The following is a 15,589-nucleotide window of genomic DNA, read 5'->3' on the forward strand; positions in this document are numbered from 1 at the left end:
GTCCTCGAATTTAAAACTAAAACAATCGTCGTACACCATAACATAAAACTACACGCCAATCGGAACAGAACGCCTGTAACCAATGTGGAAACGCATCCACAAGATACTCAACATAAAAACAAGACAACAATAACGCAAACGAACTTTGTCTCCAAAACAATCCTCAACCAAGAACCAACCAAACTGAAAACAAAGGTATACCGTACCCAACGACCAACGCACTTGCGTAAACAGAACTCAACAGGTTGTCCCTCAAAACAACTCAACATCACCACTTGCATAAACTGAACAATCTCAAATGATCACTAAAGCATTGACACTACTTAGCATAAACGATAACTCCATATTTTCAAAGATAACTCTAATCAAAATTTCTACTAAGAGAAGGTTAGCACAAGACCAAACACAACGAAAATACATATGGGGTATTACATTCTGCCCAACCTATGAAAAATTCGACCTCGAATTTCAAATCTGAACTTATTCGCACTATAACCGTCACAACACACATATGCGCAAAATTCATATTCTAACAACTCGGTGCTCTAACGATTACTCGATCAACCCAATGTGAATAATCAACAATTATCCAACTGAGAGTCACAATTACTCTATACCGGAGCGGCTTCCAAAACCAGCTCAAATCTTAACAATTATAAAACCTCAATATCAAAATACAACACTACTAGGATCATCCAATCCAATGACTAATATCAAATTCGATAATACAATCAACTTCGTAAATTATAAAACACAAAAACGCATATCGTTATTTCCAAGAAAACATGAACTCATAATAATAGAATCTCTAAATTAGTAATAAATAATCCCAAACACAATGACTCCTTCAATCATTCAGAAACATAACGCCGCAATTAAACTGAGCATCGACTGCATCTCACTTATATTGTACAACTTAAAATTTTGTCGCCTACACTATGGGTTCAACCACTAATGAGAACGATATCCAAACATTACAATAATACCATCAATCAACAAAATCGATCAACCAGTACTGGTTGTTGAAACCTATATATCATGATCCTCGATTCTCGAATCAGCTAACTCATATCTTCAAATCAAATTCAAATCCACAAAATTATTTAATCAATTGACTATAACCTCGTATACAACGAGATATCACTACGACCAATTCACCTTGATCGGATTGCTAGTTATGCTCAAAACCAACCCAGTGGGGTATAAAATCTTTCAATACACAAAACATTTTGTATTCAAAATTTTCCACTTCTCTTTAAAAGACTTTACGTCTTACACCTCCTTTTATATTCGAATCAAAATGCTTTTACCGTTGAAAAAAAAAACATCGGTTTTGTAAACCCCTGAAATTTTTCCAAATATCCACATTTTTAATATGAAATTTTCCCTTTACTTTTCAATACGTTGCAAATTTATAAAACAGTTCAATTGACAAAATTTATGTTTTCTTTAAACCAAGCTAGCTAAAATCAATTTATCTCCTTTTCGAAAATACACAAACCGTGGAGAAATCTTTCGTATTGAAAATACACATTAATTTTTCAAAACATTAAAATTTTAAGTCACTTACAAATCTTAATTTGTAAATAAAATCACGATATTAAGCCCACAAAATTATTGTTTCTTTTCTATCCAATTTGATAAAATTCCTTCCTTTTCTCAAAAGGGTAAAATTTAACAACGCAAACCTCTTTGTTTATGAAAATACTTTTATATCCATATACCTAAAGTACTTGGACAAAATCTAATCTGAAAGATAAAGTCTCGTTAAAAATAAAAATATAGTGTATACACGCACATGGAGCATAACCAACATCCTTAATCCACAAATCCCTAAATCACAAATCGGAAATTATCATGAACACTTTCTAATTTAAATCTAACCATACACCATACATGGCAGAACTTTATCTTGAGTGCAACTGCACAATTTATTCTCACTCTCTATAAAATACAAGATTCTGACAAAGCAGACAGATCCATTACAACGTAATCATCCAAAGCATCCACCATCATCATCACAGAGTATTTATCTAGCTACCTTTCGGAAACTGTTTCAAATCATTTGAAATCCGACAACTTATAAATACATGTATCATAATGTGACTCGCGAGCTCGTTTTAAAACATCTTCCTTAAAATCACTTTATCGATAAAATCCATTTTACATAATTGTGCGCCAGGGTGATGACATCTCTCATCCCCAAAGAGTTGCATCCAACCCTAATTATTTCTATGCACGTGATGAATGTACTATTTTTCATGTATCATTTTTTATCTTTTATTTAGTGAACATACTCAATGCTCAATGCAATCCTATTCGTGGCATTCAAAATGCATGTTCATGATATGTCTAGGCACACTTACGTGTTGAAAATATTTTAAATATATTTAACAATTCAACCTTTGAAATCAACTTCTCAATAAAATATTTGCTAGACGTTTAACTCTGTGAGATGTGCACTAGATAACTTCAAAATATTTCTCAATTCCTTACTTGCAACCTAGCAGCATTCGATGCTAAAAAAACAACTCAACCTAATAATTCTGTTACAACTCTTCTGCATAAATATCCAACTAACCTCAACCCTAATTGAAACTTATACCTAACGAACAATAACATATCACAACATTCCTACGAAACTTACCGCTAGTTCCCGCATTGAATCATCATACCTGATGAAAACCACCAGTGTATTATTAATACACCGATTTATCTTCTCGGATCAGAATTTCCAATATCATTTCTAGGATAATCAGAAATATCCAACCATTGCAAAGGAATACTTCCCTCATCTTCCTCGAATTCGAAACCCAAAGATATCGATTCACAACAACAATATAGCAAACTCAGCTTAATCCAAAGCAGAAACTAGATCAAAACAGGGTCTGAATAAAAGTTTGACTCACAATCAAACCAAACATCAAGGTATAAACCATAACTGCGTGAAATAAATCGTCTCACGTGCTACTTCGCACGAAGAGACGAAACAAAACAATTAACTTACTCCAACATGTAAGCGAATTATACAACGTAAATCAAAACCAAAATATTACGATTTCTACAACCCATAAATCACGTAAGCATGCCATTGAACAAAATTAACCCAAATATACTTTGAGAAAATCAAGACATGCTAAAACAAGCTTGAATTTTTGTAACCAAATCATTCTGTAATATATAATCTTTCAAGAATACGCTTCAAAATTTATTTTGAAATCTTAAAGTCAATTATCAACTTCCAAATTTTTAGTTAAGCCCCACGGTTAAAACAAAATCACTATCTGTGAAAGTCTCTTCTTATTAATCAATTGCTTTAAAACGGATACCCAAGTATCTCAAATAATAAAATCATCGAGCTAGCCGAGTCATTACAACTACCAAGCTCAACTTCTAAATTTGGGTGACCCAAGTCGAACCCAGTACAACTGTTTATAAAATGTATTCAAAATATTCGTAAATCTGAAAAAATATTTGAAGAAAATTTCCATCCTTTCAAAATTTAGGATCTTAACTTAACCCAACCGCTAAACAGCAATTTAAAATCTCAAGTGAGAAATCTTTGATCTCAAACATCCATTCCGTAAATCCCAAAGATTCAAATACAATAAAAATACTCTTTACTAGAAACTTAACCAAAAATAAAACTTTTTAAAGAATTAAATTCAAACTTCTCTGTTGATTTTGTGTCAAAACACAAATTAAAACAAAACCACTTTTCTTAATGAAAAACTCTTAAAACAACATGTGGTCAAACCATATATGACCATAAAACACGTTTTAAAGTTTAACCCAAAATTTCTTTACTAGAAATAAGGCTAACGCCCAAATGTATCCTCATAGGTGTCAGCGTTTATCGCACCCAACAATTATGGCCAAAGCCAAAATGTACCACCATACAATCCATCATTATTAAATCATTAATGGCATAAAGCCAAAGTTTTTTTCAAACAACATCATACCCAATTATGAATTTAGAAAACATCATCCACAAAAGATTTCCCGAGAAATCAGAAGCAATTAAAATCACCCAAGTGAAATAACCTCAACATGATAAAACACAACTGGTAATATCTATTGAAATTAATTGTCAGACATAGCATCAATACTAAATAAAGACTGACAGACATCACCTATAGGATGTAGGCTGAAAGTTTAAAAACAAAAGATGACGTTTTAAAAGACAAGACACTAATCCTAATTCCGCAGTAGTTCCTATGACACGACATCAACTTATCATGCCAAAACACATAACACATAACATGCATAAGGCCTTGGTTTGAAACCAAAGCTCTGATACCAAGTTTGTCACGACCAAATTTCATGGATCGCGACCGGCGCTAGGGTATGGGTATGGTTGTACCAAAACCCGTAGCTAGCCTTGCGGATAAACAACAATTAGATAAACCTACAAGAAAACCAATGCTCGGGGCAACCGAGACTTCAGCCTAATTCTAGCAGTTTATAATATTCAACATTTCTTAAAAATGCTCAGACAACTCTGAGTCTTAAACTTGTTATAAATATATATTAACCCAAGTTAATATAAAAATGCTAAAACATTAATAATTCATTGAATATATTTATAACAGGTATTCGACATAAGACTTCTAATTACTACTGAGGTCTAAGAATAAAATAAGTTTACTAACTTAATTAAAATATAAAGTAAAACCTCCGAGGAAATAAAAAATCGGAGAGCAGCTGACTCGCTCAAATCATAATCCTGGAAAAATTGGAAAAACAACGGGGTCAGATATACTGAGATGAGTTCATAACACTATTTACATTTATCAAGTGGAAAACCTTTAAAACCGTTTAAAACATTTAATAACAACATTACGTATAATAGTTGGAACCCTAATCCACAATAATAAATATATCCATAATCCAATAGGCCTGGTCCCGAGAGCTGAGCTACATCGAGTTACCACCGACCACTCTTAATTCATAATCAGAGTCCCGAGAGCTGAGATACACCGAGTTACTCTACTGGTCCCGAGAGCTCTACTCACACCGAGTTACCACCACATATCACATACCTTATCTAGATCAATACTGCTGCGCACGCAGTCCTAATGATGCCCATTAGGTAGCATGTTCCAACTAAAAGCCATAATAATAAAAACAGTTCGTAATTGTACGTATACAATATATAGATACTAAAATAACAATTTACTTACTAAAGCGATAAATAGTAAGTACAAACTCACAGCTTGCTAATCCACGTGATAGCCTGGCAGGCAACTAATCCTGATTCGTCTCCGAAGCACGAACAGTCGACGAGTCTAGACAATATAAATCAGAATTAAAACTTGTCCTAACTCTAGAGAGCACTAGACAACACATATGACTAACACAAACATCAACAAGTCAAGACATTCATCAAACACAAAGCAAACACACTTACTTAATCCATAGCCAATGCATAAACCAAAGTAGAGTAATCATAGATACTCAATATAACCAAAGTCATACGATAGCCTAGTCAATTTGAGTTCCCACTTGAAAACATAATCCGGAAATCATTTCAATAACTTAGTTAAAATTATAAAACCAAGTTTAAACCAAAGTGGTGAGCTAGCCGATTTATCACAACTGCCAAGCCTATACTCACAAATTGGGCGACCCAAGTCTAACCCAAACCAAACATCCAACCAAGGTAAAACAATTCTTTTAAAGTCTGGAATCATTTAAATATACCAAAGTATCAATTTAGAAAACAAGGGAACTCAATTAACATTAAAACCAAAGTATAACATCATAATTATAAAGTGTTCAATAAAAGTCCCCAAAGGACAAACACAGCCAAATAAGCCAAACACCAATATACAACAGCCCTAGCATGCTTAATAATCACATTTTATATAACACATGTCATAGCAAAACATTTGGAACCAACATATTTTTCACAACATCAAGCCAATTAAGCATTCATGGCACTTAGCCCAAAATGAGACCGAACATGAATCGCCAAACCAAAATACCTTAGATCAATTCATATACATGCCATAATCAATAATATGAAAATAATTCAGATCTTAGGTCATTGCAAAGTATCGAATCCGAAATCAAAGCATTTTAGCGTAAAACTACCTAGTTTGCAAACTAAGCCAACACGTACTAAAATATTTATGATTCAAACTCCCAAACTCATTTAGATCAGTATTATATCATAAATAATTTCAAAATAGCAAACCAACTCAGATCTAAACTCATGCAAACCTCCCTTAAACAATCGATAACGCAATTTCGCTAGAAATTGCCTAAACATGCTAAACAAGCCAAATCATGCATTCGATAACTCAAATCATATAACCACTGATCCTAAATCATATAAACATCATATATATCATCTTAGAATAGTAGGTGCATCGTCTCAAAATATTTATGCGATTACAACTCTCAAACAACCCAAATTCACCATTTTACGCAATTTCAGCTAAAACAATCGAGAGCATGCCAAAGTGTTGATACAACTAACAAGATCAGTTCATAAACATAAAATCCATCAAAAAAATCATACGTATTAGTAACCTTAGCATATAATCTCAATTTCATAGATTCAAACCACCAAATCGATTAGAATACAACAATTTCTAGAAAAATTCTAACATTGATGAATCATGCCAAATGCTTTTCAAAACATGTAACAAAATTTATATATGTACAAACCATCATTTTATCCATATAAACGCAGTAGCATAAGCATGGCATAACAATAGCAACAATTCACTTTATTAAGATCCTATATTATGCATTTATAGACAAAATCATACAACAATGAATCCATGAATCAAAAGGATACGAAAACAATACCTAAGGATGATGAAAAATAATGTAAATGATGTATTAACCCAAGGTTCAAGGGGCTGGACCGAATTCAATTTAATCCACAAGCTTCCAACAAAGAACGCAACGTAGAAATAGCGTAGATCTTGCGAGTAGGATGTAAAATCATATTCTAAGCGGAATGAACCGCATTCAGACTTTTTAGAAAGAAGAAATCAAGTTCTTTGAGTGAATAAATTCGTTTTTAGGGTTTGGAGTTGAATGGGGGCTAGGGTTTGCAACTTCAGGGGTCTATTTATAGACTCATGCGGGCTTTACTTGGGCTGCAATTAAAGCCCACGGTTTAAAATTGTATTTTTAGAGTTACAAACCTCCAAATAACAATCAACCGACCAGATTTTAGCAAATCCTCTTAGGAACAATATATCTAAAGATGAGCCCGATCCGACCGTTAAATTGTGAGATATGAACGCTTTATTAACACATGACAGTTTTCGAAAACATCGGAAAACAACTTCAATATATACCCGAAAATAAATCGAATCAATATCTACTATCCACACGATACATATGACACATACAAGATACAAAAAAAGACACAATCAAGGTGTCACAATGCTCAACCTAATCTGAAACCATGTCGAAAACATAACAAAAAAATAAGGGGTATTACATTAAAAAGGTGAAACATTTGGATTTGTTTCGTAACGTTTGTAGACGTTTGGCATAAATTGCTAAAAAGTGAAATGTTTGGATTTATTTCGTAACGTTTGTAAACGTTTTATTTCGTTTCATAATGTGTTTAAACGTTTGGCTTCAATAGCTAAAAAGGCAAAACGATTGGATTTGTTTCGTAACATTTGTAAACGTTTGGCTTAAACCGATAAAAATGTGAAACGTTTGGATTTGTTTCGTAATTTTTTAAACGTTTGGTTTTGTTTCGTAACGTTTATAAACGTTTGGCTTAAATTTCTAAAAACGGAAAACGTTTTGTTTTGTTTTGTAACGTTTGTAAACGTTTAGCTTAAATCGCTGAAAAGGTGAAACGTTTTGTTTTGTTTCGTAACGTTTGCAAACGTTTGGCTTAAATCGCTAAAAATAGGAAACGTTTGGATTTGTTTCGTAACGTTTTAAAAGTTTGGTTTTGTTTCATAATGTTTATAAACCTTTGGCTCAAATCCCTAAAAAGGTGAAATGTTTGGTTTTGTTTTGTAATATTTATAAACGTTTGGCTTAAATCGCTTAAAAGGTGAAACGTTTGGATTTGTTTCATAACGTTTGTAAACGTTTGGCTTAAATTGCTAAAAAGGTGAAACGTTTGGATTTGTTTCGTAACGTTTGTAAACATTTGGTTTTGTTTCATATCGTTTGTAAACGTTTGGCTTCAATCGCTAAAAAGGGGAAACATTTGGATTTGTTTCGTAACATTTGTAAACATTTGGCTTAAATAGCTAAAAATATGAAACGTTTGGATTTGTTTCGTAACGTTTTATACGTTTGGTTTGGTTTCGTAACGTTTATAAACGTTTGGCTTAATTTCTAAAAAGGGAAAACGTTTGGTTTTGTTTCGTAACGTTTGTAAACGTTTGACTTAAATTGCTGAGAAGGTGAAACGTTTGGTTTTGTTTCTTAACGTTTGTAAACGTTTGGCTCAAATCGCTAAAAATGTGAAACGTTTGGATTTGTTTCGTAAAGTTTTAAACGTTTGGTTTTGTTTAGTAAAGTTTATAAACGTTTGGCTTAAATCGCTAAAAAAGTGAAACGTTTGGATTTATTTCGTAACGTTTGTAAATGTTTGGCTTAAATCACTAAAAAGTTGAACGTTTGGATTTTTTTCGTAACGTTTGTAAACGTTTGGCTTTAATCGCTAAAAAGGTGAAATGTTTGGTTTTGTTTCTTAACTTTTGTAAACGTTTTGCTTAAATCGCTAAAAAGGTGAAACGTTTGGCTTTGTTTCGTAACGTGTGTAAACGTTTGGCTTAAATCGCTAAAAATGTGAAACATTTGGATTTGTTTCGTAACGTTTTAAATGTTTGGATTTGTTTCGTAACGTTTGTAAACGTCTGGCTTAAATCGCTTAAAAGGTGAAACGTTTGGTTTTGTTTCGTAACGTTTGTAAACGTTTGTCTTAAAACGCTAAAAAGGGGAAATGTTTGGTTTTGTTTCCTAACTTTTGTAAATGTTTGGCTTAAATCGCTAAAAAGGTGAAACGTTGGGCTTGTTTCGTAACCTTTGTAAACGTTTGGCTTAAATCGCTAAAAATGTGTAACGTTTTAAACGTTTGGTTTTGTTTCGTAACATTTTAAACGTTTGGCTTATATCGCTAAAAAGGTGAAATGTTTCGTTTCGTTTTGTAATGTTTGTAAACGTTTGGCTTAAATCGCTAAAAATCTGAAACGTTTGGATTTGTTTCGTAATGTTTGGATTTGTTTCGTAACTTTTGTAAACGCTCGACTTAAATCGCTTAAAATATGAAACGTTTGGATTTGTTTCATAACGTTTGGTTTTGTTTCATAATTGATACAGATCAAACTTCAAGGATCGCCTGAACTGTATTCCTGCACAAGTAACAAATGTAAGCTCAAAGGACCTTAGGCTGGATTTGCCTGAAAGCCACTCCGATGCTTAAGTCGGTAGGGTTCTTTGGCAGGTAAATGAGTGTATAAGTATTTTTTTCTGATTTGTTCGTACATTCTCAAGCATTCCAGGGGCTTCTATTTATAATGAATTCATGGCGGTTGTCTGCTAACAAATTGTGGGTTTATCCCACGTTTTCTGATAGTGCTCAGGGCACGTTTCCCGGTTCTTTCGTGTAGTGGGATGTTGAGAGAACAAAGTGGTGAGGTCTGCTTATAGCTAGATGGGAGAAGTCTCGTTTGAGGCATAATGGGCGAGCCTAGTATTATTTGGGCGATGCCTGGAGTTCCGCTACTCGTAGGTCTGTATCAGATGTCCCCCCAACGATCTTGCTAAGTCAAAGACTTGAAGCGCTTCTTTCATCATTTCAAAATTCAAAATTCAAAATTCAAAAATTTAAAATTCAAAATTCAAAATTCAAAATTCAAAATTTTGAAATGGTTGGAATTTCAAATGTTTCCAGCAGTTACGAATTTCAAACGTTTCCAGCAGTTATGGCATATAAAAGAACACGACCTTTTGGTTTCCTCATTAACTAATTGATTATTTTGAGGAACTTATTCCGTGCCACCAGGTACTCGAGTGCCCTATATCTGACTTGATATATAAGAGAGGTAATATTCATTTTTTATTGTTTTATTCTTACCCTTATACTTTGCCAATTTGCTTCTTTTTTTGTCTATCGTTTTTTCTGCCAGGTCTTCTACAAGTCATTTAGAGCCAAGCTTTCTTCTTTTATCAGTAAGTACTTCAGTGCTTTGTTTGTCTTCTTATACTCCTTCTTCTTCTTTTTTCTTTTATTTTCAGCTCCTGTCTCGTTTAGTATTAAGAATGTCTACTTTGAGGGTTTCTTCGTCTCGTTCTTCTTCTTCTTCCTCTGAGAGTTCTTCTAGTGATTCTACTTATCCGGCTCCTCTCGCAACTCTTGTTGATTTGGTCTCCTACGAGGAAGGGCTATCTCAAAGGGTGGTTCCTGACAGTGAGGAGGGTGTGTCTTGTGTGGAAGACACTGATAAGCTAGTAGGGGTCAGTAATAGAGCACCGGAAGGCGGGGCTCCCTTATAAGGTGATGACGATGGTGAAGAGGGTGATGACGAAGAGGATGAGGAGGAATTTGTTTTTAAGAAACGTAAGACACCTTCTGGGTCGACGTCTAAGAAGAATAAGCCCTTGTCGGAGTGGCCTATTGTTCTGGGCCAGAGTGCCCTTGTGTGGATCAGGGCGAGATACGAGATTCCTTCCACTATTAGGCTAAGGATCCCTGCTGAAGGTTCTGATGTGGACCAAATTCTGGACAACGATGAGCAATTGATCTTTGTTCAAGATTTTGAGGCTGACTTAAGGCTACCGCTTGATGGCTTCACACAGATGGTGTTTGATCACTTTCAGATCCCGTTGGGTCAGCTTCATCCTAACGCCCATCGGCATTTGACAGGGATTTTCATTTGTGGGCTCCATTTGAAGAGGGAGGTCGGCTTTAACATTGTTCGCTCAATCTATTCCCTTCAAAGGAAGAAGAGCGATGAGTTCTTTTATCTGCAACATGGGCGATCTATGTTTTCTGGCCTTCCCAATTCCTTGAAACGGTGGAAGGGTTGCTTTGTTATTGCCAAGAACAAAGGAGGTTGGGGTTCCATTCGAAATACATTTTTGGAAGGGTCAAAGAAGCTGGAGAAAGTGAAACTGAGCGAAGCTGATCAGGAGACGCTGCTTCTGCTCCGCGGGCGTGCTAAGATGCATGTGGTGAATTTGATCTCTTCTTATTTCGGCTGGGACAAAGAGGTCGCCTGCAAGAAGAAGGAGAGAGAAGAGGGTGGAAGGAAGAGGAAGAGGAAGAATAAGAATGAGGAGAAACAGTCTTTGCCAAGTTATGAGGATGAGCCCCATGATGGAGGCGAACCCCCTCTTTCTTCTCCCCCTATTAACTCTTATATGCTTTCTAGTTCTCTGGTACCTTATTTGTACTGTGGAGTTTCTGCTTATTGTTTATTTCTGATTTTGCTTTTCTGATTTCTGTTTGTTTTTCTTGTTTTCTCAGTGCGAACTTTAAAGAGCTCCAGTAGAAGGTCATGGAGGATAGAAGAGCGCGACTGGAGAAAGAGGCTCGAGAGAGGGAAGCAGCCGCAAAGGTTGACCTTGTTAAGCCATCCGAGGCTAAAGGCGAGGTTGTCAAGAAGGGGGCGAAGTTTCCCCTAATACTGGAGATAAGCCACCTTCTTCTAAGAAGGATGACGGCGATGCTCAAGCTCCTCCTCCTTCTTCCAGGGCAGTGCTCCATGGTTTCAAGATCAAGGATCCTGCCACAATTCCTCCTCCTCCTCCTGCTCTTCTGTCCAATACGGGCAAGGAAAAAAAAAGATGTCTGAAGTTCCCCCGAAGGAGAAGCAACCCAAGTCTACTCCTCTTTCTCAAGGTGCCCCGACTGCCTCATCAGGTCAGAAGAGGCGAGCTCCCTCGTCTGGGGGTGATACTGATGTTGAGGAAGGTCCTTCTATGAAGAGACCTCAGAAGGATGTCATGCTCACTCAGGTTGACCACATCCTCCAAAAATATGGGGTGGACGCAACCAGCCGTTGTCCTGTTGTTGCGGCTGACATTTGAAGGGGCTCTTGCTGTCCTTTCGACATAGATTATTACCTAGGGAGGGCAGACAATGTACTGGCTGATGATTGTTTCACCGTCCTGTTGAGGGTAAGCTTTTCTCTTTTATGTGTACTTTCATTCTGCTGCATTCCATCTTATGCAACTTTTTCTTTTTACTATTATTTAAGGCTGCTTTCGCCTTCCGTCAGTATCGTTCCAACCGTTTGAACGATGACTAGATGCAAGTGAAGATAAAGACGGAGTATAAGATTTTGAAGGGGAAGTATGAGTCTCTTCAATCTGAGCATGGCGAATGCTCTCGCAAGAAGGGGTCTCTGCTTGCTGATGTGGACAGGCTGTCTAAGGAGAGGAAGGAGTCTGTTACTCAGCAACTGGTCCTTAAGGGTGAAGTCACCCGTCTGAAGAAAGAGAGTACTGATTTGTCGGCGAAGCTGATTGTGAAGGAGACCGACTATAATGATCTGAAGAAAGAGTTTGACATCACTGTTTCGGCTCTTACTAAGAAACTGGCCGTTGCTGAAAGGAAGTTTTACTTGAAGCGAGGTAGGCTGGCTCGTGAGAAGGAGAGGCGTCGCCGGAACACAAACCAGCTTGCTAATGACCTTACTGACTTCACTGAAGCTATCGTGGAGAAGTATTTAGAGCGCCATCCTGAAGGTGATGTCAGCTTTTTGTATGGCTTTCCTTCTAGGGCTAACAACGAAAGTGAGCCACTCTCCTGAAAACTTGTTTGTCTCCTTCAAAGCAGAGAAGAGTGATGAAGCTGATGTGGGCTCTATTGAGATTGGCAAGAAGCAAGCTGAAGCTGTTAATGAGCCAGCCAAGGACGGTGAGATGCCAGTCCCCCCTCCTTCTGTTCCCGGATTGGGAGGAAGTCCTGAAGAGAAGGACTTCAGTTTGATTATTTCCTCTGAGCGCCCCTTTGCTGCTCTGGATTTGTTGGATCGTCCCGCTGATTTAGACTAGATTCCTCCTGGGACTAATCCATTTAGTCTTGCTGATGTTCCTTCTCCTACCCGTTTTGACAACCTTGTTGTTAAGGCTTCTATTTCAGCTAGGCGGAGTTCGCAAGAGGGGTTGTCTGGTCCGACTGTTTCTGGGAAGGAGGACAAAGAGGAGGGTAACCATGAGAAGGTTGAGCAGGGGGGGCAAGCTTTAGGGGTTTATTTTTCTTTTTCTTTTTTTATGTACAGGAACTTTATTTTCCTTTGTAATATTTTAGGACGTATTTTGTCCTCTTTTTAATATATGTTTCTCCTTATTATGCTTGTTTCGCATTTATTATTTTGAGAAGTGCTTGTTTAGCATTTGCTTCGGATTCTGTTTAATCCTTTTTATTTATTGGCGGTCTAAACTTAGATCGCGTATTTTTTGTTGCTTCCTTTTTAGGGGTCGAACTCGTCAGTTCTCCCTCTTGGAAGTCTTTTTAATAAGTGATAATCAATAAGGAGACAATATTTGTGAATCTTCCTTGTTCGAGCAAGGGTAAATTAAAATACTTGGTGATGAAACATCACTTGGAGATATTCAAATACAATAGCTGTGATGAAGTATCACTTTGAGGAATTTAAATGCATACATTGTGATCAATTATCACTTAGAGGAATTTAAATACGTATTCCTAGAGAAAATGTACTCTAGGAAATAATAGAAAATACATCGGCTGACAAACTGTTTTAGAGTAAATTTCTAAATCTTTCTTAGGTTGTTTACGTTCAAAGTACGGGGGGATAGTTCTTCCGAAGGAGTTGGTGAGTTTGAATGTCCCTTCTTTGATGATCTTGTTGACGGTGTAAGGTCCTTCCCAATTAGGTCGTAGTTTTCCGCTCCCTGCTTCTCCCTTCTTGACTTCGGTCTTTCTCATGACTAAATCGCCTAGCTTTAATATTCTTTTCTTCACATGGCTGTCGAAATGTTTAGCCATTTTGTGTCTGTAGGCCTCCATCCTGATATCTGACTTATTGATATTTTCAACTAAGAGATCCAGGTTGTTCCTTAGTTCTGCTTCGTTTTCTTCTAAATTTAGCTGACTGTCTTCGATTCTTGGTGTAGGTGCGCCAATCTCCACTGGGATTACAGCCTCTGTTAGGCTAGGGCGAACGCAGTTTCGCCTGTAGATTCTCTTGGGGTGTTACGGTAGTTCCATAGGAAACTATAGAGCTCTTCTACCCATCTTCCTTGGTATTCATCCAGTCTTTTCTTTAGTCCTGCCAGTAAGATTCTGTTGGCCACTTCGGTTTGTCCATTTGATTGTGGATAGTAGACCAAAGTGAATCTTAAGTCGATATGATATTCTGCACAGAACTTTCTAAATTTTGCTGAATCAAACTGCTTTCCGTTGTCCGTTATAAACACCTTTGGTATTCCGAACCTGCACAAGATAGATCTAAAGAAAAAGTTAGTTATTCTCTATTGTGTGATTTTTGCCAAGGGTTCCACTTCTATCCATTTAGTGAAGTGTTCGATTGCCACCACTAGGAATTTCCTCTGTCATGTAGCTGGAGGGAGCGGACCTAAGATATCCATTCCCCACTGGGCGAAGGGCCACGCACTGCCTATTGGCTTCATTTCTGATGCTTGCTTTCTTGGCACCAAAGCGTGTTGTTGACATGGCCAACATCCTTTCACTAGTGTTATCCCTTGTTCCTTCATTGTGGGCCAATAGTAACCCTGTAGTAGGGCTTTTCTGATCAGAGTCGATGCCCCATCATGTGCTCCGTAGGTCCTCTCATGTAGCTCCTTTAGGATGGAATCTCCTTCTTCTTTGTTAACACACTTTAGCCATGGATGAGTGAATGACCGTTTGTACAGCTGACCATTGTACATGCCGAACTTGGACGATAATATCACTATTTTCCTGGCATCTTTTCTGTCTTCGGGAAGTACTCCATTAGCCAAATACGCCGTGATGGGAGTCATCCAGGTTTCCTCTCCATCTACCATTAGTACTTCTCCCTCTTCAAATCCCTCTTGAAAGCTGGGTTGTCGCTTGATTTCGTGAGGGATGTTCTTCATTGATTCGCAATTTTTTGTTGCGGCCCACTTTGCCAATTCATCTGCTCTTCCATTCATTGCTCTGGGTATTTGCTGTAGCGACCATGATCGCCCATTGTTGAAGAAGAAGGCTTTGGCTTGCTTGGCGTACTTCTTCAGTGTGGTTTCTTTTACTTCAAAGCTCCCCGATACCTGGTTCACAACCAGCTGTGAGTCGCTGTATATCTGTGCTTCTGATATGTTGAGTTCTTCACATAATTGTAATCCTGCCAATAGTGCCTCATATTCTGCGACGTTGTTATAGGCTGGAAATTTGAGCCTGGCTGAGTATTCCATTTGGAACCTCCCCGGCCTTTTGAGTATAACGCCGATTCATGCTCCTTCTCCACAGACCGCCCCGTCGACATATATTTCCCAAAGGTTTATATTGTTCTCTACCGGCTCCGCGAATGTTAATTCTGCAAAGAAATCGGCTAACGCCTAAGCCTTCAAGGCTTTCTGGGCTTCGTAGATAACGCCCAAGCTTCCTATCTTGACAGCCCATTCTACTATTCGCCCGCTT

The 15,589-nt window shown here is 37.1% G+C and overlaps 1 protein-coding gene across 1 annotated transcript; it reads right to left on the minus strand.

Annotated features, from left to right (window-relative positions):
• Positions 1-13,654: 13,654 nt before the first annotated feature.
• On the minus strand, positions 13,655-15,363 carry LOC126672564 (uncharacterized). The gene is made up of 3 exons (XM_050366519.1): positions 14,567-15,363; positions 14,203-14,404; positions 13,655-14,155 (listed from the first exon to the last, which is right to left on the minus strand). Exons 1-3 carry the CDS (start codon positions 15,361-15,363, stop codon positions 13,655-13,657), a joined length of 1,500 nt encoding a protein of 499 aa, XP_050222476.1.
• Between the last annotated feature and the right edge of the window lie 226 nt (positions 15,364-15,589).

Source organism: Mercurialis annua, linkage group LG3 (genome assembly GCF_937616625.2).
Source record: "Mercurialis annua linkage group LG3, ddMerAnnu1.2, whole genome shotgun sequence".
Lineage (NCBI taxonomy): Eukaryota > Viridiplantae > Streptophyta > Magnoliopsida > Malpighiales > Euphorbiaceae > Mercurialis > Mercurialis annua.